The 27390-nt window shown below is 38.2% G+C and overlaps 1 protein-coding gene across 4 annotated transcripts in view; it reads right to left on the bottom strand.

The window, feature by feature from the left end:
- Positions 1-27390, bottom strand: part of LOC103698482 (ALBINO3-like protein 2, chloroplastic) — an 80221-nt gene that overhangs the window by 29791 nt on the left and 23040 nt on the right. For 3 of the 4 annotated variants that reach the window (XR_005508941.1, XM_039120090.1, XM_039120089.1), the window contains exons 5-7: positions 21634-21735; positions 16849-16908; positions 16653-16718 (exon numbers count right to left, since the gene is read on the bottom strand). Coding sequence is in view for 3 of the 4 variants with exons in the window: in XM_039120090.1 (XP_038976018.1) it covers positions 16653-16718; positions 16849-16908; positions 21634-21735 (228 nt within the window). In the remaining variant the exon portion in view is untranslated. The remainder of the gene's footprint in view (positions 1-16652; positions 16719-16848; positions 16909-21633; positions 21736-27390) is intronic. The other variant, XM_039120091.1, reaches the window with a different exon arrangement.

Raw genomic sequence — 27390 nt, forward strand, 5'->3', positions numbered from 1 at the left:
AGCCTAGATCATCTTAATTATTACAATCAAATGACATAATATAAATGCAGAATTAGTAGAGTACCTCAAACGCTAATCCAAAGCGTACAATCTCTACAAGGCGTCCAAGTGTCCGCCCTCCAATGGTGATCCACACGAAAACTTGATCAAGACTTTAGCTCCAAAGACTTTTGATCCTTAATGCAGAATTCTTCTAAAGAACTCAATTGGCTTGCTTTCTTTCCTCTCTAATTTTCTTTCACTTTTCTAAAATTACTACTAATATTTTTGTCCTAAAGAAGACCTTGTCTTGGCTTAAGACACCTTAGAAGCAATGCTAGAAAGAGACACTCTTGTAAGAAAGAAGAGATGAGGGAGAGAGTTGGATGAAAAATACAGTGGAATGATTTTCTTTTTATAGATGGTGTACGGATGCATGTCAAAAGGACACATCTCATCCACATGTCCCTTGATGAAGGGGTGTGATCATTCATGAAGAGCGCTTATCAAAAAAGGAAGGCGTATTTATGAAGAGGCGTGATTAAGATGAAGCGCTAGATAAGGCGCTTCATTCTTATCCAAACACCATGTGGTCCCCTCCCTTCTCACGCATGAAAAATAGGTGCCAACCTTGTCCATTGATCAAAATCCAATGATGATCCAATGGCTAGAAAAAATGGCACCATAAGAAGGGAGGAGAGAAGATGATGCAGTGGAGTGTAGTTTGGATAAGGCGTTTCATCCTTATCCAATTCAAGGGGCTCCACTTCATTTCCACCGTATTCCCTTCATGCTATGTGATGTTGACCAAGTCAACATCACAAGTCCATCACGCCTCAGCCATGAATCCCTCTTTTTAAAGCATTATCACATGATCTAAGGGCTAAGGATCAAGGCGCCATCATGAAGGGAATTAAGTGATCATCCAACGGCTCTAGGATGATCCAATGGTTCTCCTTCATGGTGCCATCCAATCATCCCATTATATCTTCATCCAATGGCTGATGAAGATCCAATGGTCATGATTAAAAGCCACATCTAACCCAATTCAATTGGGTTCAAACCAAATCACCATTATATCTTCAACCAACGGTAGATCAAGATCTACGGTCTAAATTGAATGATTTATCAAATCTAATCCAATTAGACTCAAAACAAGCCAATTAGGTCCCAACTCTTGGCTAACCTATATTAGAATACGATCTAATCAAATTAGATCAATTAAGAATCAGATTCGAATCCAATTCGAATCAGGAGCTAAGGGTTTGCAACACCTGCTAGGATGTTTATCTTGCAAACATGATCTAATCCAATTAGACCCTTGATAAGTTTTCTTGTGTGTGACCCATTGGGTTCCATACTTAGCCAGCAATAGGTGTGAGTGCGAGTTGACCCAACTTGATTAGAACTCTTCTAATCGATTTAGGTCCAAACTACGCGATCCCGAACTTAACAATTAGAATCCTTTCTAATTGGTGATCGAAAACTCTTTAATTCGATCAAACCTATAAGACAAGATTGACGTCTAGCAATGTATCATGTCTATCCGAAAAATATGGAATTTGGTGGAAATACTAAAAATACCCTTCAGTGGCAAGTTACCGTGCAATTCAATCCTTCAATCAAACTACATCCCGAATATGTATATGAGTATGAATGTATGTCAAACTCAATTTCATATTCATATTTCTCTGAATCTTCTAATGATAATTCGAATCATGAAATATTAGAAACTCTTTCTAATTTTCATCTTGCTTTGATCAAAGACTCCCTGAATTATCATATGATTAGAATAAATAGGATGCTATCTTCTCTTACTAGAAGTAATTGATTACTTGTTGATCTACTCATAATCTTCGTACACAATTCACCATATCCAGAAGACCCCGTACACAACTTAAAGTTATGAATGAGTGTGAACCAAAACATGGGTTCATGTGCACAAGATACCATGGTGATCTCAGGTCAAAGGATCAGTTGCACAACTCCCACTAAGAGAATCATCTTTTGACATGTAAGACTTCATAAGATTTCTCTTCGTAGGTCAATTCAGTGAACTCATTCTTCTAATGAGCACCCATATCCTTGTATTAGTGTCTCCACACAAGTGATTGTGAGATCAATCACCCTCTGCATCGAGCATACATAAAACGTGCCAGTCTTTTTGGTAGCATTGATCCCCGACTCAATGTACCAACGACTGGAAATATTTAAGATTAGGGTTTTAGGATTTTAGGTCTCACTAGTATGATCTCATCATAGCCCTAAAACCATTTTCCTAATCTAAGGTGTTCATCACAAATATAATAAACAGCGTATGATGAAACATAATGCCTTTATTCATAATTAAATGTCATGTATATGATTTAGACAAATCAAAAGAAAAATCCTTCGCAATACATATTGCGATTGGCTTGTAGGGCATCTATTCTTTCAATCTTCCACTTGCACTAAAGCCAATCGCCTTTATATTTTATCCCCATGCAATTGAGATGACGATCGAACTGCTGCTGGGAATATTTAAGATTAGGATTTTAGGATTTTAGGACTCACTAGTATGATCTCATCATAGCCCTAAAACCATTTTCCTAATCTAAGGGGTTCATCACAAATATAATAAACAGCGTATGATGAAACACAATGCCTTTATTCATAATTAAATGTCATGTACATGATTTGGACAAATCAAAAGAAAAATCCTTCGCAATACATATTGCGATTGGCTTGTAGGGCATCTATTCTTTTAATCTCCCACTTGCACTAAAGCCAATCGCCTTTATATTTTAGCCCCATACAATTGAGATGACGATCGAACTGCTGTTGTGGTAGAGCAGTTAGTGAACGGATCTGCTAAGTTGTTCTTTGTGTCTACTCGTTCAATGCTGTGGTGGAAGCATCTTAGAATGTGCTTGGATTTGTAATGAGACCTTGGTTCCTTTGCTTGAGCAACAGCTCCAGTGTTGTCACAATAAACTGGAACTGGTCCAGCAATCTCAAGAACTACTCCCAACTCAGAGATGAACTTCTTCATCCAGACAACTTCCTTAGCGGCTTCACTTACAGCGATGTATTCTGTCTCAGTAGTTGAGTTAGCTACAGTTTGCTGCTTGGAACTCTTTCAGCTCACTACACCACCATTTAGGGTAAAGACATATCCTGAAGTGGACTTGCTATCATCTGGGTCTGACTGAAAACTAGAATCAGAAAATTCTTCTAGTTTTAACACAGAACCTCCATAAACTAGAAAAATATCTTTAGTCCTTCTCAAATACTTAAGAATATTTTTCACAGCTATCCAATGATCCTCCCCTGGATCAGTCTGGAATCTGCTTGTTATGCCTAAGGCATAAGCAACATCAGACCTGGTACATAACATAGCATACATTATTGATCCTACTGCCTAAGCATAGGGAATAGAATTCATTCTATTCCTCTCTTCAGATGTCTTAGGAGACATCTTCTTAAAGAGACGTATGCCATGACTCATAGGCAAGTAACCTCTTTTACTTTCTTCCATGCTGAATCTTTTCAGCACATGATCTATGTACCTAGACTTGGACAAGCCTAGCATCTTTTTAGATCTATCCCTATAGATCTTTATACCAAGTATATAGGATGCTTCTCCCAAGTCTTTCATGGAAAAGCTTTTTGATAGCCAAGTTTTGACCGATTGTAACATTGGAATATCATTTCCAATGATTAGTATGTCATCTACATATAATATTAAGAAGACAATGACACTCCCACTAGTCTTCTTGTACACACATGGTTCATCCATATTTTTGATAAAACCAAACTCTTTGACTGTTGTATCAAAACGGATGTTCCAACTCCTTGATGCTTGTTTTAATCCATAAATGGATCTCTTAAGCTTGCATACTTGATTTGCTCTCCCTCTTGAGACAAATCCTTTTGGCTGTGTCATGTAAACCTCTTCCTCAAGATGACCATTAAGGAAGACGGTTTTGACATCCATCTGCCAGATTTTATAATCATAGTATGCAGCTATTGCAAGCAAAATCCGAATAGATTTGAACATAGCTACTAGTGAAAAAGTTTCATCATAATCAATTCCTTGTTTTTGCCTGAAACCTTTTGCCACCAATCTAGCCTTGTAGGTTTCTACTTGGCCATCTGCTCCAATCTTTTTCTTATATACCTATTTGCAACCTATGGATTTTACACCCTCTGGTGCATCAACCAAAGTCCATACTTGGTTGGTATACATAGAGTCTTTCGGATTTCATGGCTTCCAGCCATTTGTTAGAGTCGCTACTCATGACAGCTTCCGAATAGGTCAAAGGATCATCATTTCAATGATGTGGGCTTCATTATTCTCAATAATAAACCCATACCTCTTAGGTGTATTTCGCACTCTATCTGAACTTTGGAAAGGAGATGTGTGTTGTGGTTGTACCTTATCAATGGGTACATCTGGTTGAGGAATATCTTATGTATCTATTTGTAAGTCTTGAACTTCTTCAAGTTCAATTCTTCTATCCTTGCACTTTTCAAAGAAAAACTCTTTCTCCATGAAAGTGGCATGCCTTCCTAAAAAAACTTTTGTTCGGTAGGATGATGGAAGATGTATCATATACTACCTTTAGGATAACCTACAAAAATACATTTATCTGATCTAGCACTTAGCTTGTATCGAAAATTTCTTTTGACATAAGCTTGACAGCCCCATATCTTAAGATACTTAAGATTTGGCTTCTTACCTCTCCATATCTCATATGGAGTGCTAGGTACAGACTTAGAAGGTACCCTGTTTAATATTAGTGCAGCAGTCTCTAGGGCAAAATCCCAGAATGAAATAGGAATGTAAAGCACATCATGGACCGTACTATATCTAATAAAGTATGATTCCTCCGTTCGGCTACACCATTTAATTGTGGCGTATAAGGAGGTATCCATTCAGAGAGAATACCCTTTTCCTTAAGATGATTTAAAAACTCACTAGAAAGGTATTCATCTCCTCGATCAGATCGAAGGATTTTAATACACTTTTCAGTTTGTTTTTCAACCATACTTTGATACTCTTTAAATTTATCAAAGGCTTCGGATTTATGTTTCATAAAATACACATATCCGAACCTTGATAAATCATCCGTGAATGTGATAAAGAGTATCCACCTCTAGCTGGAGTTGTCATAGGACCACATACATCTGTATGTATAAGTCCTAATAACTCACTTGCCCTTTCTCCATGTCCAGTGAATGGAGACTTGGTCATTTTTTCCATAAGATAAGATTCACAAGTTCCTAATGATTCAAAATCATAAGGATCAAAGAACTTTTCTTTGTATAATTTGTTAATCCTTGATTCACTTATGTGACCAAGTCGGCAATGCCAAAGGAGGGTATTATTCACTTTCTCTCTTTCTTTTATTGCTTTTATCAATATGAAAGACATTGTCATTAAGTAATAAAATTAGAAGACCATTTTCCATAATGCCATTGCAAAGATGTTTATTAGAAAAATAAATAGAGCAACCATTGCCCTTTCCATTAATTTCAAAACCTTTCTTTAATAACAAAGGAATGAAAATTACATTTCTAATAATTTTGGGCATATAATAACAATTTTCTAATTGCAGGAGCTCTCCCGAAGGTAACTCCAAGTTGTAGGTTCCAACAACTTCAGCCTGGATGGACTCTCCTCCAGCGCCATAAAGCTCGAAGTCACCTTTCTTCAAAATTTTAATTTTCTGTAGTTCATGCAAAGATTTGCAAATGTGAAAACCACAGCCAGTATCCAATACCCATGAATTTGAATTTGAAGAACTTAATGACAAGTTGGCATGTAACATAAACATACCTTTCGATGCAACTCTTGCATCGGTCTTCATACTTGCAAGAAAACTCTTGCAATTTCTCTTCCAGTGGCCTTCCTTGCCGCAGTGGAAACAAGTACTTGTTCCGGAGATTTTCTTTCCTTCTTCTTGATCTTGCTACTTTTAGGGTTCAACCTTTTCTTAAAACCCTCATTGTCTGATTTCTTCCTTAAACCCTTATCACCAAGAAGGATCGGACCCTTTTCCTTCTTGATATGGATCTCAGCTGTCTTTAATATATTTAACAGCTCAGGCAGGGAGGCGTTCGGCTTATTCATGTGAAAATTCACTACAAACTGAGAGAATGAATCAGGTAGTGATTGCAGGATCAAATCCTGATTGAGCTCACTGTCCATAGCAAAACCTAATTAACTTAATCTGGTGATTAAGTCTATAACCAGTAGACAATGGTTTTGCACGGATGTCCCTTCATTCATCCTTGCACAGAATAACTGCTTAGATATCTCATATCTAGCAGTTCTACTCTGCTCTCCATATAGCTCCTTTAAATTAAGAAGTATAGAGAGAGTATCCATGCTATCATACTGCCTTTGTAATTCATTTGACATAGAGGCCAGCATGATACATTTGACAGTCAAACTATCATTCTTCCACATCTTATGTGTGGCAACCTCCTCTTCAGTAGCATTATCCACTATATCTCTAAGATGAGGGGTTTCAAGTATATAGAAAATTTTCTCCTGAGCGAGTACAATTTTCAGATTCCTCAACCAGTCCACATAGTTAGGACCGATCAACTTATTGACATCTAAGATGCCTCTTAGTGATAGTGAAGATGTCATTTAATATAGAATTAATTGTACATAAGCAAAGAACAAAACTAACATAAGCAAACCAATAATGATGGCATATATACAATTAGACAATGACTTTATCTAATTGTTACTCCCACTATTTTTATCGAATATCATAGCCCTCTCCTATGATAAACGAGAAAACCTAATTTTTCTTAGTAGGGTTGAGATCCTAATTCTTCATAAAAGCCTTGTGGTTATACAACAAACCCTTATGAGTTCAAAAGTAGGAAACTCTTTTCAATTGCATCTCATGCAATTCCCAACTTTATCCTATCCTCTTAAAATACTTATTGCTTTATGTTAGCACAACAAATAATAATGTTTTAGTTAAGTCAAACCCTTCATTTCCATATAGTCATATTCGAATAATATTGCCCTTGTGGTTGCACAACAAAGCAATATATTAAAATATACCATAAGCATTTTAATGCACCAAGACAATATAAAATCAGTCCCCATAGTAAGCCTCGTGTTAGCACAACAAACTAGTATGGATCTTAACATAATAATGTCCAGGCATGAAGGAAGGCTATCAATAGTGTTATATCAACATTAAGCTTATCCATAATAGGCAATCAAACAATTGGCCAGGTAAGCAGGTGGGAGGCTCCCCTTACTCAGAAAGTAAGGTCCTAATTAAAGAACCACCTTTAGTGCTTTCCTTAGACACTAATTAGATCAATTGTTCTAAAATGGGTTAGCCCAAAGTTTTTCAACACTATGACTTAATATAATTTTTATTGAGGGCTTACTAGTCTCTAGCACATTCTTTAATTGTAACATATGTTTAACATGTCTAAAATAAACTATCATGCATCATGGCTATCTCATAGCATGTACAAATCATAAGTAAATGATTGAATCAATTAATATGCTTCAACATATCTTTATATGGAAAATTTCATATCATGACATTTTATTACATATCACATCATATATCAATCATACATTTCAGCATTTCACTAAGCATATGACATTACTATCTCATAGTAAATTAATAATCATACATCATGCATAATTATTTGATTGAACCAATTAAGGACGGCTCTGATACCACTGTAGGGTTCTAGCATGTCTTAATAGGCAGTGGAAGCTAGGAATTCTAAAAATTTCTTAATAAAGTCCCTATGCATGAAACCCTTTTAAGCCTAGATCACCTTAATGATTACAATCAAATGACATAATATAAATGCAGAATTAGTAGAGTACCTCAAACGCTAATCCAAAGTGTACAATCTCCACGAGGCGTCCAAGTGTCCGCCCTCCAATGGTGATCCACACGAAAAGTTGATCAAGACTTTAGCTCTAAAGACTTTTGATCCTTAATGCAGAATTCTTCTAAAGAACTCAATTGGCTTGCTTTCTTTCCTCTCTAATTTTCTTTCACTTTCTAAAATTACTTCTGATATTTTTGTCCTAAAGAAGACCTCCTTGTCTTAGCTTAGGACACCTTAGAAGCAATGCTAGAAAGAGACACTCTTGTAAGAAAGAAGAGATGAGGGAGAGAGAGAGTTGGATGAAAAATACGGTGGAATGATTTTCTTTTTATAGATGGCTTACGGATGCATGTCAAAAGGACACATCTCATCCACATGTCCCTTGATGAAGGGGTGTGATCATTCATGAAGAGCGCTTATCAAAAAAAGGAAGGCGTATTCATGAAGAGGCGTGATTAAGATGAAGCGCTAGATAAGGCGCTTCATTCTTATCCAAACGCCATGTGGTCCCCTCCCTTCTCACGCATGAAAAATAGGTGCCAACCTTGTCCATTGATCAAAATCCAATGATCATCCAATGGCTAAAAAAAATGGCGTCATAAGAAAGGAGGAGAGAAGGTGATGCGGTGGAGTGTAGTTTGGATAAGGCGTTTCATCCTTATCCAATTCAAGGGGCGCCACTTCATTTCCACCGTATTCCCTTCACGCAATGTGATGTTGACCAAGTCAACATCACAAGTCCATCATGCCTCAGCCATGATCCCTCTTTTTAAAGCATTATCACATGATCTAAGGGCTAAGGATCAAGGCGCCATCATGAAGGGAATTAAGTGATCATCCAACGGCTCTAGGATGATCCAATGGTTCTCCTTCATGGCGCCATCCAATCATCCCATTATATCTTCATCCAATGGTTGATGAAGATCCAATGGTCATGATTAAAAGCCACATCTAACCTAATCCAATTGGGTTCAAACCAAATCACCATTATGTCTTCATCCAACGGTAGATCAAGATCTAACGGTCTAAATTGAATGATTTATCAAATCTAATCCAATTAGACTCAAAACAAGCCAATTAGATCCCAACTCTTAGCTAACCTATATTATAACATGATCTAATCAAATTAGATCAATTAAGAATCAGATTCGAAATCAGATTCGAATCAGGAGCTAAGAGTTTGCAACACCTGCTAGGATATCTATTTTGCAAACATGATCTAATCCAATTAAACCTTGATAAACATGATCTAATCCAATTAAACCTTGATAAACATGATCTAATCGAATTAAACTCTTTAATTCGATCAAACCTATAAGACAAGATTGACATCTAGCAACGTGTCATGTCTAACCGAAAATATGGAATTTGGTGGAAATACCAAAAATACCCTTCAATGGCAAGTTACCGTGCAATTCAATCCTTCAATCAAACTACATCTTGAATATGTATATGAGTGAATGTATGTCAAACTCAATTTCATATTCATATTTCTCTTAATCTTCTAATGATAATTTGAATCATGAAATATTAGAAACTCTTTCTAATTTTCATCTTGCTTTGATCAAAGACTCCCTGAATTATCATATGATTAGAATAAATGGGATGCTATCTTCTCTTACTAGAAGTAATTGATTCCTTGTTGATCTACTCATAATCTTCGTACACAATTCACCATATCCAGAAGATCCCGTACACAACTTAAAGTTATGAATGAGTGTGAACCAAAACATGGGTTCATGTGCACAAGATACCAATGGTGATCTCAGGTCAAAGGATCAGTTGCACAACTCCCACTAAGAGAATCATCTTTTGACATGTAAGACTTCATAAGATTTCTCTTCATAGGTCAATTCAATGAACTCATTCTTCTAATGAGCACCCAAATCTTTGTATTAGTGTCTCCACACAAGTGATTGTGAGATCAATCATCCTCTGCATCGAGCATACATAAGACGTGCCAGTCTTTCTGGTAGCATTGATCCCCGACTCAATGTACCAACGACTGGGAATATTTAAGATTAGGATTTTAGGATTTTAGGTAGCCTTAAAACCATTTTCCTAATCTAAGGGGTTCATCACAAATATAATAAGCAGCGTATGATGAAACACAATGCCTTTATTCATAATTAAATATCATGTACATGATTTGGACAAATCAAAAGAAAAATCCTTCGCAATACATATTGCGATTGGCTTGTAGGGCATCTATTCTTTCATACTGTACCGAACCGATAGCTGGCTGGTACAGGCCCCAATACTGGTCGAGCAGACCTTGCATTGAAGTGTCCCCACATAATGATTTGCTCTTTCTTGATAGACTAGCTTCCTTTATAACAACCAAGAATCCATGCTAATATCAAAGAAATCAACCTGCTATAATCCTTGAATCCATTGAGAAGGGAAAACATGACACAACACAAGTGTCATTAGCTTCACGCTGATCATATCTTGGATCCCTTCCATCTAATTCAACTAAACCACTATCAATATACCTCACTTTCATCTTGCCTGAGAAGGACAGATGCCAACTTATGACCATGTCTTTGCAGTAATTAATATATGGTAGCCAAAATCTAGCATGCCATAGATCTTGACACACATATACCAATATCCTAGATAAAACATTGGCTAGATTTTAGAAAAGCTTATGATCTCTGCATGCTTCTGAGCATCTTTCAGATTCCTTTTGCAAAATAAGTTGAAATTGGTAGGAAAAAGCTAAGCTGCTCCCACATGCCTCTGAGAACAGTGTAATTATCAGACTATCTGCACACAATGATTTATTATCTCTTGATAGAGAAACTACCTCTATAACAGCCAAGAACTAGTTGTTCATTTCAAAGAAAGTAACCTGCTACTAACCATGAAATCCATTGAGAAGGGAAACCATGAGAAGAGACAGGTGTCGTCAGATTCAAATTGATCATATCTTGGGTCCCTTTGATATAGTTCAACTAGACTTATCAACATACCTCATTTTCATCTTGCCTGAGATCCATGTCAAGTAGGTTAGCATGTTCAACAGTTCATCCGCAATTTAATGCCTAGATATTCACTTTGATTTTGAGGTTCCAGAGATGAAACCTTCATGTCCTCAAATGACATTAAAGAATAGAACATAACTCCAGATAGTTTGTTGGAGAAGTTGAAAAAAAAATGAAGGACAATAATAGTCACCAAAACCAACATATGCAACAACGGATCCTATAATAGTCACAAAATACACATCCACAAGGAAATGTGTAGCCAAGGGATGTTTTAAGGGTTGTCCCAACAAAAAAAAGAAAAAGTATAACATATCATCTGAAATTATATTAAGATTTTGTAAACTGTCCCCCATTATTAGTGAATCCAAATTATGGCAGTAATGGAAGGCCTTTGTGATGTGCATCTAGGTCTTTAGTTAAACCTGAAACTCCAGAAAAATGTGAGTATCCAAGGTTTGATATAAACATGCCATGGGCAAAAGAATTTTTTCATGATATACATCCTAAAGGCAATCAACCAACAAGCACCATAGTTCTCTTCATAAGACCAAAAAGTGAAAAACTGTTCTCTTTTTCATCAAGAGTTATAAGATTACAATAAAAAGGACAGAAAAGGATTATCAAAGGGATACAAAGGGATACAGAGGGGTGACAGTAACAGCATGGCTCCTTGCAAAAAGATCGTGATATGAGAATTTTCTCTTTTCATATGAAAACCTGAAGGAGGCTCCACCATGATAGCTCAAGACCACCATGGAGGCACAATAAGAAGGAAGTTGTCAAGGGAGTTCACTTCTTCTGTACCAGTCAGATGCCACAAGCATGGAAGACAACATTTGCAACTCTCATCGCTAAGATCTCAAACCCTACTGAACGTGGTCATTATAGACCAATCAGTCTCTCTAATACAGTCTATAAGTGGTGCCAAGTTGTTGGCATGAGGTTAAGCAATGTCCTAGGAGCTCTGATCTGTGAAAACCAAGTAGGCTTCATGATGGTCAGCAGATAGCTGCTCATTTTATCATGAAATTGATAGACACTAGAAGAGTTGTGGCCTTGAAATTGGATATGGAGAGTATAGAGTGTATTGGATATTTTATCTCAATGCTGTCAGCGAAAAATTCCTAAATCCTTATCAATGAAAGAATGGGTAGCAGGGTATATCAAATATCCATTATTTTCTATTCTTATGAACAGAACACCCTCACCTTCATTCCAGTCAATGGATGGCCTGCATAGGGTGCCCATTGTCCCCTTATTTTTTCTTAGCTGTTGACTTCCTCTCAACTATGTTAAATTGAGCTCTGGGGGGAGGCTCTTTGCATGGGTTCCGTATAGGGAGACTTGAGCACCATATCTCTCATCTTCTTTTTGTAGATTATTGCTTAACTCTGTCAAGAGCAACAATCAGGGAATGTCGGAAGCTGAATAGAGTTTTGGCTGTTTACTGCAAGGTGTCCAGCTGGAGAATCAACCTGTCAAAGTTGAAAGTTTTGTTTAGTCCTAGAATGAAGAACAACAGTGCTGATTGCTGATAGGTTGGCCATGGAACTTGGTGTGCAAAAGACAGCTACTTTGGGGCACTACTTGGGAGTCATTATAACTGGGAAGAAACCAAGTCACTAAGATTTCAACCAATTCCAATCAGCTCTTATGGGAAATTGGATGCCTGGAAGTGGAGGTGTCTATTCTTTGCTGGTCAGGCATGCTTGCGAAAATCTGTGATTGTGCGTGCCGCAACCCATCTCCTATCCAACAGTGTCATACCTATGGGTATAATCCAATGGCTAGGCAAGTTTTGCAAATCTTTTCTTTGGGGGCATACAATTGATAAGCATGCTAGCATTTAGTTTCATAGGAAGTTGTATGCAGGCCAAAGAATGTTGAGGATTAGGAATTTCTAGCTTACACCTACTGTCTACAGCTCTTATGACAAGACCAACAATGAAATTGATTCTTGATCCTCAGAATATTTGGAATCAAGTTGTGAGAAGTAAATACTCTTTCAGTGAGTCTTGGTTACAAGGTCCACCATCTCGGTACCGGACCCTATACCGGTACCACACTAGCACAGAGTCGGTATAGTATGAAACGGAGTTTTTGTTGGCATACCAAGTATCGGTATGCCATCCGTACCGGATATTGATACCGAACTAGTACGGTACGGTACACTTCGTACTGTCTAGTTCAGGTCGGTACGGCGTACCATACGTCGCTGTCTTGTAATCCCTCTTGCTAACTCATCAGGTTTGCAAAAAGATATTTTGGCATTGCAGTTCTATAATCGTTGATAAATTACCATTAGGTGGTTGGTTGAGGGGACTAGACCAACATTTTTGGATTGATGTTTCATCCAATGGTAGCCAAACCAACTACTTTCAACATTCATAGCCCTCTTGTTCTGAAGCTGGTCGGTTAAAGTCAAGTCCTTAAGAGAAATAGAAAATGAATAATGAAATGTCTTATATCAATTTTTTACTGCTGACTATATATTAACTAGATAGAAATTTCCCAACTCACATTGTGTCAGGCGGAGGGTTTCAAGAAGACTATTGCCACTGCAAGGTCCTATAAAGTCTCGCCCCATAAAACAGGCCTCCATAATACTCATTAGAATTGTCATTGGATTTGGAAACTTTATGGTTCATCATAGAATCTAGGGTTTCCTATAGAAGGTTTCCCGGTATGGCATTCTTTCGGTGGATGATCCGGAAATTAGAGGACTTGGGCAAGGAACATGTATCAGATGTAGCCTCAACAGAGAAACCCTTCAATGTGCTCCGCTCTCCTGTCCTCATGCTATGGCAGGGCGGAATATTTGCTTATGGAATATCTGTTTTGCATATCGCCAATGAATAGAGACAATATTCATTGGGGTACTTATTGGATTTCCTTGTTCATCAGAGGTCAACTGCTATTAAAATTTGGGAATAGTAACGTGTTGTGATTTCCTACACCATGTGGTGACTATGGAATCAGAGAAATAGCACCATATGTCAAGGATTACAGCAAGGTCCTATCTCTATTTTCTGGACTATCTTGAGGCTTGCTGAGTATCAATCTCAATTCCAACCTCTATAAAATGACCTGAGCCATCTAGCCACCTAGGGCACCAACCATTGTCCTCAAAACCAAATTATCCAATGGCTACCTCCACAACCTGGATAAAAGTTATTTTTGATGGGTGATAAGGAAAGATACTATCAGGGTGGCTTTGTCGTTAGAGATTATCATTATCAGGGTCAAGCAGTAGCAGCCGGTGCAATACCTCTACAGTCTAGATCTATTCCCACGGTCGAACAATTGTCTACTTGGGTATGCGGTATGCCTGACTCTAGCTTGAAGGAGACTCCTCCATGGTCATCTCCTTGACTCATACTAGGCTAGCAAATTGTGCGCATCCTTACATCCATAACCTGTTCACTCTGGGTGCAAATCTGAGTGGCTGGAAGGCAGCTCATATACGTCAAGAATGTAACCGAGTTGCAAACTTGCTGCTTATGCTTGTTCCATTACCAAGATAGCATGTGGTTTGATTATGCCCCTAGATTCATTGTTGATGCAGTGCGGCTAATACTTGTGGTGTCTCATTTCCTAGGCATCGAGTTTTTCTTGATGGGCTTGGCCACAGTTATTACACCTGGACCACAGACCAACTTAGTCAAGGAGCTGGGTCACCATGCCGCTGGTCCGATCACCGAGTCAATTGGTCAAACAGGGTTTATATTAAAATATATTAAGAATTTCTAAAAAATAGATATAATGTGAGAAACATATACATATATAATTATTGATAAATATTTTAAATACTATACTTTAGATCATAAGGATCTATATGCAACACTACTCTCTAATTGCAGCATAATAAAATAATTATGAATCATTTAGTTTAGTTATAACAAAAAAGCACATAAAGTAGGAAAATATGTAGAACTATTTGATATCTTTCAATTATTTTAAATAGTAATATTTTGAACTGATATAAAGATTAGAATAAATATATATATTTTTCTTTTTCTACAAACAAGAGAACAATTTGACTATTAAAATGCTACACTCAAGGTATGTTGTACTGGCCCGAACTAGGCGGTATGGGGCGTATCGTACCATACTAGTTCAATTTCGGTATGCAGTATAGGTAGCGTACCGACACTCGATACGCTAAAAAAATTCTGTACTATACCGTACCAACATTATGCTAGCATAGCACCAGTACAGGGTCCAGTACTGAGACGGCAAACTTTGGCTACACCTTCTTGAAGAAACTTCATTCAGTAATGACCTAATAAATCATCACTATAAAACAATTATGAAATGTTTGTTAGTGGGTGGAAAGGTGGTTGCATAAGGTGGTTAGGGGTTCAATTCACTGAATAATACAAACCGGCTGGTTTGTCGGTCTCCTGGAAACCTAGCAGGTTTGATCCAATTGTAACCGGGTTAGATGCAGAACCTATGCCACTACAAACCTGGACTGAATAGGGTGCTAGATCATTGGCTTTTCAGTCCCACGAAACGGTCCGATCTAGGTCAAATACTACGACTTGGCCCATCTTTGTCAACAGAAGAAAAGGGAGCACACCATTTGTAGCTGCCAATCATAGTTCCCAGGGAAACCATATCTATTATTATTTCTATGAAATTAGATACAGATGGAAAACACCCTGGAAGAACATAAAAGACAATGGGATGTTGTCTAGCACACAGTCGAACTGCTGTAAATGAATTAAATTGTAAAAATAATTCTTAGACCTATATATTGATCTGATTTTACTCTTTATAGTAAAATGGGCAAAAAAGAGCAACTGGAGGATGAGAAGAAGAAAAAGGAGAGCATGAGAGAAAGAAGACTAGAGATTAGAGAGAAATCACGGCAAAAAGAAGAGAAGATAGAAATTTTAAAATGTAATGGAGCGGGGTGGGGGAAGAACTTCAATCTATTCAATATTCATCATGAAATCTGATTGTAGCTAGACACCTTATGAGTGTATTATATATGACTCCTTTATTAACCAGGATGATTCTGCAGACTTCCTTGACACTTCCCTCAAAAAAAAAAATAATGGCTTTCCTAAAATAGCAAAATTCATAACTGCAAAGGATCCCAATACCAAAAAATTCCTTTCAGATCACAATCCTAATGAATTTAAAACTCTCCCAATCCAAGCTAAACCCAAAGTAGGACCTTTGAATGATATTCCCACTAGAAATAGGCCCACAATTGAGTATGAAAATCCCAAAAACATAAACAATCCTAGATTTCTTCCAAGAAACTTAAGTACAAAACTTATAATACTCAATAAAAAGCAAAGTTAACTGAAAGTAAAAATAAAAAATCAAATAAACCTACTTACACCATGACCTAAGTGATTTCTCGAGTATTACAATTTACATGCATGTTTTTTGAAGATTTGTGTGCTGTTGCATAATGGATATTTTTCACCAGTTATGCCTTGCTGTGTTCACAACTTCACATACTACTTCCCACATCCGCACCTTGACGGCAACTATCTTCCACAATGTATTGAGTCTATTGACTTCTTTTTGTTATGTTAAAACTCAAAAGACAAACAGCTAATTATATAAAAAGGCATCCTGCATTAATGATTTAACATTATAATAATGCAAGCTCCCCATCTAGATGAAATGAAGCTGGCATCACACATCAAAGGTACATAACTGAAAAAATATTCACTAGTTTTGTCATGAATTTCAGAAATCCACATCTTGACCATTTAATAACAAAACATTTTTGAAAGGAATACTATATAGAGATTAAAAAAAAAGCATCTCACCAATAGAGTAACTAACCTGAGGAATGTGAAATCCAATAAGAAGTAAAGGGATGGCGAGAATATCCAGATATAATTTGTAGTACTGCCAGAGAAGTTACACCTTCTTTATAACTTAAAACACAATAAAAGGATACAGAAAATAAAGACAAAATATCTGGATCAATACAATCACAATGATACATAATTAAGAAGGTCATATTTTGCCAACTCACTTTTACCAGTAGGCCTAAAATTCCACGATAGTTCTCAAACTTAAATGTCTGGAAAGAAATCTGAGAAAAACAACAAATCAAGATCAGTTATACCCTATGTAATGCTTGTCAAAAGCTCAGCAAAGTATAAAGCTATAATCCATTATATATACACCACATTACTGGAGAAGAAGGGCACATGCAAATACAAAAAATGTCATGATTGAAGATATACATCACAAGTGTGTCCATCAGTATCTAACATACAAATGATATAAAGGTGTACAATCTAGCAGCTGGTATACATGCATCAGATGAGAAGGCAGAGATATTATAATGAAATGAAGCCAGGAAAACACATGAAGATAGCTAGGCATCAGATTCTGATTATATCAGAAACTTAAAGTTACATCTGAAATCAGCAGCTAAGCAATCATCTATTATGGCAGAAGATGAAGCACTAACTTATACATTACATGCATGCTAGTGGATGGATGGCTGTGAGCCTGTCATCCAATCGAGTTAAAGAAAATTTTTATTATTTTTTTGAAACAATAAATGCATTGTCACTTTTCTTGGTGCACTCCTCTTGTTTCTCTTTGCTACAGGAAGAAATACACGAATCAAGAGGGCTGTCTATATCAGAACAGAAGGGAAATAAAATGGACACATCAAGGTGGATGTAGGCATAGAAAATAAGGGTGTTGATCAGCCATCCTCAAAGCCATGCAATGACACAAGCCTTACGCATTACATTATAGAAAGACTGATTACACATCTAGATCTAGTTATAAAGAAGACTATTTATTTATGCTAAGAAGAGCATCAATCAGATAAATATATCAAAAACTGTTTGCAACAAGAAAGCTAACAAAGATTTGTGAATAACACAAAAACAAGCCATGCACCAAACTTCAAGATAAAACATTTTATTAGGTAGATTATGCACTAAATTGAAACTTCTCAACCTTTCAAGGGCTTTAAAAAGGAATGAGGCATGCAAAAGCAATGGTTTTGATTTGCATATCTGAAAAAATGGCACTTAGATGCCTCATCTAAAGCCTCTATTATGTAGACAAAATAGATAAAGCAAGGGATACAAAAGAAGTTAATAATATATTAGTGAGACAAATCATTAAGTTTCAACCACCCTATGCAAGGGAAAAGTCGTTTAAACCTCAGTAGCCACTAACCAGGGTCTTCTAATGTGGCTGGTGCACAAACTCCAGTATTTTGCTCTGGTTCCTGGACCTGCTTCTAAGATCATCTAATGTTACAATCAAAGTTTGTCATCTTGGTACTAAACCCCGTATCGGTACAATCTTATTACAATGTCCGTATGGTACGAGACTGTGTACCAGTACAGTACATCCAATATGGTACGGTATGCCAAGTACGATATGGTACACCCAATATGGCAAACTTTGGATGCAACAACTATATGCTGAGTTTAAACTTCATTATTTTATATGTTGCTTTGTCATCTAAGTCAATGTAACACACTTTTCTAAAATCACACACCTAAATGATTTATAAGAAAGAAAATACTAACCTCAAACAAGAGGATCTTGAGCATTTAATTAAACGACACCAGGGCATGCTTCCTAGGTACTCTTACATCTAATTTTGCAAAGAACAACCTATGCCACTTCTATAACCACTCCTAATCCAGCCGACCAAGATTAACTATATAGAGCATATAATAATAAATATTTAATTCTAATTATTATGAAATGGGGTAGTCAAATTTTCCACAGATGGATCAAAGATGTTTTGGTATATATTTACACACAGATCACATTCACTATCATTACCCATTATGATGTTACAGACACCATAACATCAAAAAGTAGCCTTGATTTATAAAAATATGATATTACTATTTGATAACCGTAAACCCCTACCCAGCAAGTCTGACCCTGACCAATCTACATCAATTTTCTGCCTCCTTTGCAACTTGTTCCTATGTTAGTTAAATTTTGGAATTCGTCTCCAAGGTTGGTCTTCTTTGGTAACCGCTAGCCAACTTAATGCCAAGGTTCCACCCTTTCATCTGAGCTAAGGTGGTTTTTGCCATCAATATAAGACAAAAGCATAGATTTAAGCGTCATTGGCTAGTGCCATAGCATTTCCTGCTGTGTTGAAATAAAAAGTTATCCAAGAAATGTGTTTAAAATTCTTTTTATTAAAAAAGCTGGAAAAGGATTTAATGCATGTTGTGCCGACCCATGTTGTGCTGACCCATGCTGATGCTGGCATGGGCTGGCACATGAAACCTCGGACAACAATCTTATTTCCCTGTTACAACATTCAGAAAAACAAATGTTTTAAACTCCCAATGAAGTCGCGCATAGGCCTTGATGCATAAGGTGGAAGCCTCATGGATTTCCCAGAAACATAGTCACAGGTTCACAATCAAGGAATACTTCAGCTAAAAAGAGCAATATAAGATTATTTATATATTTATAAATTTATTCATGCAAAGCACCAGCAGTAATGCAAGGCCATTAAATTGTGATAAGTGATTGTTGAATGATAGATAATCTGCAAATAAATAGTAAGAATTGCATAAACTGAATAATTCTTAATTAATTTGATTGCTTGGCAGTAATGAGTTATAGGAGAAACAAGTGGCCAAGGAAATAATAATTCAAGAATCCCATAGTTATTCAGAAGAATATTGCTACTACATCATAAAATGTTTATGATCAAAAAAACTAAGATAAATAATTTGAAAACAAGCAAGAACGGTGTGGATGCTGCATTTGGACTTTGCTATGAACTAGAAAAATAAAAATCTTTCATACAATAAATGTACTAATGGTTTTAGGGATCCAAATCATCTTTATGATTAGCATATAATGAATATGTTATTTAGGATGGTTTTAGGGATCCAAATCATCTTTATGATTAGCATATAATAAATATGTTATTTAGAGGGCAATCGGGCCGGGTCAAACTAAATACAAGTCGGGTAGGATACAGGATAGTCTCTATGTTAACCCAAACCGGACTTGTTCATTAAACAAGTCAAAAATCTAAACCCGAACCTCTCCATTTTATCAAACAAGTAACCTAACCCAACCTACAATGGGTTGAAGCAAGTTAAACAGGTTAAACAAGTTAAACATTGCCACCCCTCTTCTTATTACACTTCGGATTGGAATTTGAATACCTATTTATGCATGCGCGCATGGATGTTAATGAAGTATAAGACTGAAATATCGTGTGCCCATGGCCAACCCTTAGTTGCCAGAATCGTGAGCGAGAGCAAGTGCAAGTGTGGGTATAGGGAAGTGAATCCTTTTCAAAACAGTTTTAATGATGAAGCACTTAGGAAGCAGATGTGGGTTCGATATTTGGGAATTATTAGAAGTGGGTACAGTGCATTAAACTATATAGAAGATTCTGGCTACCAAGGGCCAATTGGCTTGGCAGTGGCACACCATGTTCTATGTTTTTCCAAGCATTTTTGCAATGTGGAACACACTAGCACAGCAACCTGAGAGAATAGCATGCAGCTGATGCCACGCTAAGGCCACATGCTAACAAGGCGTGAGCTCGGTATGTATTTGTTATGTCGTGCCATGCCAATCGGCAAATAAATTCATGATATATGCGTACTCTTTCTTTATATTGTCTATCAAGATAATCAAAGCCTGACATGCCTCCCATTATGCATAAGTTAAGGAGTATGGTGTGCAGCTCATGCAGGCCTCACTTATAAAAGTGTTAAACATGAGAAGTTGTCAGGCACCTTTAACAGCACGCCGCCCAACTCAATACCCCCCACCTCCCTGATAAAAGCATCAAAAAGCCTTCTTAAACAATGCTTTGTAATATATAGATTAATCTTTCATTTATGACATACAAGACCAATATGTATCCAATTAATTTTCAAACATGATTGACCAATTGAACTAACCAACCTTTCTTAAAGGAATAATCAGAACAACTAGATCAAAATAGTAAAATACTTGAGCAACTATCCTTTGTGGAAAGAAAGGCATTAGAGTACAGAAAAGCAGACAGCTATTGCAATAGTCTAAATTTTAAAATATGAAATCTTCATTTCCTTTGAGGACCCGAAACAATATAGTACATTTTTGAATCATATAACACAATTTAAAGGCACCTTGAACAATGTCAATAACCATTAAGGCTGTAAATCAGCCAAGTTGACCCGTGACCCAAGCCGATACATTTTGGAGGACCCGTGGGGTCGGGTCGGGTCGGGTCCTAAAATTAAACTCATTCTCTTTTCTAGGTCGGGTCTGGGTTTACTGAATTCAGACCCGACCCAACCCAACCCATTCTATTTGAAATTTGGATAATTTTGAATTTCCAATCCTACGACCCGCCCCGACCCAACCCGAATCTATAAAATTATTTAGGCCCGCGGAGGTGCAAATAATTTCTGAAGCCATGGATGGCTTGACCCGAACTAAACCCGAGTCGGACCCAAATTTTGAGGTTGGATCCGAGTTATACATGGACCCGACCCGACTCGGACCTGAATGACCCGCTGGGTCAAAAATTGTAGCGGTGGACCTGACCAAATCCGATCCAATTTTTTATTGGGTTGGGTTTGGATCCAAAATTAGGACCCAAACAAAGAACCGGGTTGAGTCGAGGTCACTCATCACCAGACCCGACCCATTTGCACCCCTACTAACCATACTTATTTCTCGAATAGTTAAGATGATAGGCCAAAATAACATACAGAGCATGATATGCTTAATGAGAATGGAAAAACAGCACAAATCAAAAGATCTTGAGAAAAGAGAAGTGAATATGAATAAGTACCTGAACATTAATATAATGCAAGCCTGCAATCAGGATAGGAAAGATAGGACCTAAAATACCGTGTGGGAAATCAGTCAAATTTTGGAACCACAGTGTGCCACCCTGAATAAATATTTGTTAGAAACTCTACACACAAGATAAAGGGAAGGTGGAGAAAACACTGCTTCACAAGCCCGAACAAAAACTTTGTGAATTTCAAAAAAAAACAGTAAAGAAATCTGAACATCTCGGTATGCAATTAGGAAAATTAGTAAATCATTTATTTTGAATCCTGGAGTGCAAAACACCAGGCCATGATACATCAAACATATGTAATTCTTCATTCCTTAAAATTCTCAAATAAATCCATTCAAATCACGTTTAACACTGTGGCCGGGATAGAGACCAATCTAGGAAAAAATAGCACGAACATGATAATATTTAGCAGATATTTCAAAGGAACAGAAGAAAAAAATTGCTTTTGGAGTCATAAATAAAGTAGAATGCATAATCAAAATAAAGTTACTGCATCTTTGAGATATCCAACCTACCAAGAAAATCTATGATAATAAATTTGTATATGGTCAAGTACAAGCCAATTTCCAAAATATCATATCGTTGCAAAACAAAGATAAAACTTTTATTACATATGTGATCTTCCGAATCTGCATATTTTTTTGTACTCCACCCACATGATGCTTGTTATTTCCATTCCCACAGAAAGACAAGCCAATTAGGATTTCCCATAGGCTCATAGCACTAATCATTGTTGCAGCATCAAATATGTCACATTTTCCATGGTGGCTTGCATCATACTGTTTCATTGCTGTTTGTAGTATATACATGTAAAATGAGCAGATATCATTTTTGTTCAAAATGACTTCACCATTTTTTTGTCTAGGGCATTTTAAAAGACCGCTGAAACAAAAGTTCACTATGTTAATCTTCTAAGCAAATTGCATTTTCATTTTTGTTTTGAATCTTCTCAAATGTCATCTTGCATACCTGACTGCTAGACATGGTCTGTTTAACCCAGACTCCTGAGTCAGAGTTTGCAAATAAAAACAAGTCCACTTACAATATGTCTTTCTTACCATAAGTTTAATGAGTTTTGGGTGTCATTTGACAAATAAACATGACAACTTAACTCTTGTGACCATACCAGGACTTTTGCTAGCTACAGCAGCCATAACAAGAAGCATTACTAGCATCATCAATCAACTGATCATTTTGATGAATGTGCTTTTCCTCTATGCTGCATTCCATTTTCTCCTTATTTAGAAGTGTGCTGGGTGCTTCTGCAATTACTCGATCTTCTATGACAGTCAGACTGAATATATGATTACATAATCAACTGCAAGATTTGGCACACTAATTATACCTGAAACTTACCTATGAAAATAATTCAACTGATGGCGGACCACTGCAAGGAGGAGAGGGAAGGAGGAGAAGAAGAGAAAGAGAGGAGGAGGAAGAAGAAGAGAAGAAGAGAAAGAGTGGAGGAAGAAGAAAAAGAAAGAAGGCTAGGGTTTATTCAATCATTCAACTCCTAATTCATGAGAGAGGTGGCCTTTATATAGGCCCTATATCAGGTCAAACAATTGACAACATACCAAAATTGGACCCTCAATCAACTGACTAAGTCAACCAACTGATTACATACCAAAATCGATCCAATCACTCGACCCAATTACACGACTTAACAGCTAACCCAATTGACTTGACTAAAATAAAAGCAACTAACCAAACTGACTCGACCAATAACAAAAGCAACTAACCAAATTGACTCGACTAATAATAAAAGCAACTAATTGACTCCATCATCTGAATGAGGAGCTCTGTTGTCCCCATCAACTCCTTCTAGATGGGAAAAACTCGACCACGTCGAGTGTAGGCCGGGCCGGAAAATTTCTGCAGGCACGATGAAGGTGGGGCTGTTGGGACCGAAGTTGACGAAGAAAAAGGTGAACGCATACATGACAATGAAGCTGATGTGGTTGCCTGGCGTGGTCCAGTGGTCAAGGGGATGGCGAGTTGGGCCTGTGTAAAGTCGGGGCGCATGGGCTTGGGCCTGTAAACGGGCTTTGAAGTGATGGGCGGGCTTGTTGAGGCCCGCGGGTAGAAGGGGTGGGGTAGTTGGGCCCGAAGGACCTGCGGCCTAATGGGTCCAAGGGCCTTGGTGGGCCGCTAGTCAGAAAGAGGTGGGGAAGGAAGGAGACGGGCCTAAGAAACAAATCAGACCCGTGAGAAAGGTGGGGAAGGGCTGCAGTGTGAAGGAGGTTTTGGGGAAAAATGGAGAAGAGGGAGAGGTTGGGGGAGGGGCTGCGGTGTGAAAGAAAGGGAGGGGGGGTATGCGGCGGCCGCCAGCGTCAGCTGTCGGGCGGCGATGGAGGGAGGTGAGCGGCGGCGTCAAAGGATGGCAGCATCGGAGGATGGCGGAAACGGCGGCAAGACCTTTAACGAGAGCGGCGGCGGCGGAGAAGGCGGTAAACGAAGGGAGGCGGGGCGAAGAAGGCGACGGCGGGGACTTTGGGCGACGGTCGACGGAGGAGCTTGGAGTCGACTGGGGACGGAGGACAACTTCAAGGATAATAGAGGAGGACACGGGACTCGGCGGTTACGAAAGACGGCGTGGCGGAGCGGCAAGGCCGGTGACGCGGTGAAGGCAGACGACGACGCATGGGGAACCACGGCCGGAGGAACACGATGAACAAGTATTTCTCTTTTTTTTCCTCTTTTTCTCTTTTTTTTCTTTTTTTTTAAACTCATATCCAATAGAGTCGGGTTAGCGGGCACGATCTGCTCCGGTAACTCGTTACAGACCCGTGACTGTGCACCGTCTTCTTCGTGGGTGGGTTGAGGCTGTTACCGTGTTTTTCGAGCTTGGAAAGACCAGTGGCGGAGGTGCGCGGGACTTCTCCGAATCCGGCGTGCGGCGTCGTGCAGGGGCGACAGCGGCGTGCGGCGGACTCCCCATGGGAGGGACTCCTCTCCGGACTGGACGCGCAACCGTGGGTGTTGCTCTGTGGCCCGCAGCGACAAGACGGCCTGTCACGGGCTCCAGCCAGTGGCGGCTTCCGGCGGCAAATCACAAACGGCGAGCGACGGTGAAGGCGGCTGCGGTTGAAGGGGGCTGATGAAGTGGGGGCTGGTGGGCTAGAAGGGGATAGGTGGAGAGAGTGTTTGGGGGTGACGTCGCGGGTCAAGCACAGGTCAGCTGTGGGCGGCACGGACGAGCTGGCAACACTGCTAGCGTTGTGCGGGGGGTGAGCACGGCCACGAGAGTGACGGGTGGTGGGGAGGAGCAGCTGCAGGGGTTTTTCCCTTTTTCCTGGTGAAAACCAAGAGGGAGGGAGAAAGGCACGAGGCGAGAGGGGAGGGGCTTGTTAAGCCTTTGCTTTTCTGTTGAAAACCGAGAGAGAGAAGAGAAAAGAACTGGATCGGGGCTTTGGCAACAGGGGCAAAGTCAGCCTGCTATGATACCAAGCTGATGGCGGACCACTGCAGGAAAGAGAGGAGGAAGAAGAAGAGAAAGAGAGGAGGAAGAAGAAGAGAAGAGAGAAAGAGAGGAGGAAGAAGAAAGGAGGCTAGGGTTTATTCAATCATTCAACTCCTAATTCATAAGAGGGATGGCCTTTATATAGGCCTTACATCAGGTCAAACAATTGACGACATATCAAAATTGGACCCTCAATCAATTGACTAAGTCAACCGATTGATTACATACCAAAATCGATCCAATCACTCGACCCAATTACACGATTTAACAGCTAACCCAATTGACTTACTAAAACAAAAGCAACTAACCAAACTGACTCGACCAATAACAAAAACAACTAACCAAATTGACTCGACCAATAATAAAAACAACTAATTGACTCCATCATCTGAATGAGGGGCTCTGATGTCCCCATCATCAACCCTTTATAGTCAAATTTTGGTAAATTAGAAATTATACCAATGATAAAGTAGCATTACTTAACTTTGTTTATTTTGTGGCATTACATTATTGTACAAAGCAAGTGAGAAAGTAAACAAAAGCAGATTAGCTAAGAAACAGCCTCCAGGTAACTACAGCCTCGCAGTCCATATAGCCAACTGAAACACCATTAAGAAAACTCTTTTTTCTATAGATTATGAGGATCAGTTGACAATGAAAATTTGGAACTGATGGAATAATGATTCTGTCAGCAGATGCTACTTTCCAAAAAAAACATCCTATGCAAAATCATGATATAAATGAAAAATCTGCAATTCTATGGATTTCATACAAAGTCAAGCAACAATTAAAGAAGAACGATTTTTGTCATTTCACTATAAACGTAATTCATAAACAAGATATATGATAGCACACCTGAAAGCCTTATGAATGCAAACATAATGGAAGATGAATCACTATAAAGCCATTATACGCATTCTGGAATACAATATCATTAATGAAGTAATAGTTCAATGTATTGTTGGGTACTAAAACAAATTATTGTAAAAAGAAAAGAATCCATCAGAGTAGTTATAATGTTCATTAAACATCTAGTTCCATGTTTGATTCTTTGTGTTTAAAAGGACCACTAAGGAGCTAGATGGTAAAAAAATTATACAAAAAATACAATAAACCATTTATATAAAAGTACTAACATATTAATAAACTATTAAAAAAAAAATGAAATACCTAGTTGAATTTATTTAGTGATTAGTTGCAACTTTGCTATCAACTGTAGGCGTAGATGTTGGGAATTGTATCCTAAATGTTAATCGTCAGAATGTTGATGATTGAATTTTGTAAATGAATTGACAAATTAATAAAGTGTTATTTGGCATTATTCATCATTTCATCTTCAAATGAACTCTTATATGATGAAGTCCTTAGAACTTATGTTATGATAAAGAAGGATTTATCTTTGAGCCTTTAAACTGGTTCGCGACCAAATGATATGTTGTTACTGGGACGACAGCATTATCGAGATTAGGTCGTTGTGTGACATATACGTTGGTTGTCCTCTTAACCAAGGAGTGTGGAGACACTAGTATGGCCACACAGGTGAAGTGTAGGAGTACATTTCACTGAACGTGACCAATTCCGAAACGCTCTACTGTCGAGAGATGTTCCGAGTGGATATGGATATAAGTTTGGCCCTCTGACCTGAGAGCGCAACCTGTGACTAGCAATCTGTTGCCCAAGGTGACAAGCCAAGAGGAGGGTGAATTGGTTTTTCTAAATTTTTTTCAATCCTTGAATTAAATCAATTGATGAGTAAGTGGTTTAGTTAATATTAATTAAGTACGTGTAGTTGAAGTTAGAACAATACTCAATACAAACACACAAGTATAGTGGTTCGATGCTCTCCTAAGCACCTACGTCCACTCCCCAAGCGTCCCCTTAGGAATTCACTATAATCCGCGGATTACAGTTAGATTGTTTTCCGGGCTCACAATCCAAAAACCTTTACACTTTGGTTTTCCGGGATCACCAAAAATCTATGTTGGTTTTGCGGGCCTCACCAACAAACCTTCAACCGTTGATTTTACGGGCTCACCAACAACCTTACAAAGTAATAAAGAAGAAAGAGTTTGAAACTCCTAGAAGAGCAAATATAACAATTTTACACTAATAGAAGAGATAAGAAAATAGTTATCGCTTTGAGGATGCTCTTCTCTTCTTTGCCAAGGTTCCTTCACTTCACAATGGTTTGGTAGAGCTGTTGAATGCACACTTAGATTACTCAACCACCTCCTTTTTGAGACTTAAATGGAGAACCTTAAAGAAGGATGCTAGGGCTT

This window comes from Phoenix dactylifera, unplaced genomic scaffold (genome assembly GCF_009389715.1).
Source record: "Phoenix dactylifera cultivar Barhee BC4 unplaced genomic scaffold, palm_55x_up_171113_PBpolish2nd_filt_p 000708F, whole genome shotgun sequence".
Taxonomy (NCBI): domain Eukaryota; kingdom Viridiplantae; phylum Streptophyta; class Magnoliopsida; order Arecales; family Arecaceae; genus Phoenix; species Phoenix dactylifera.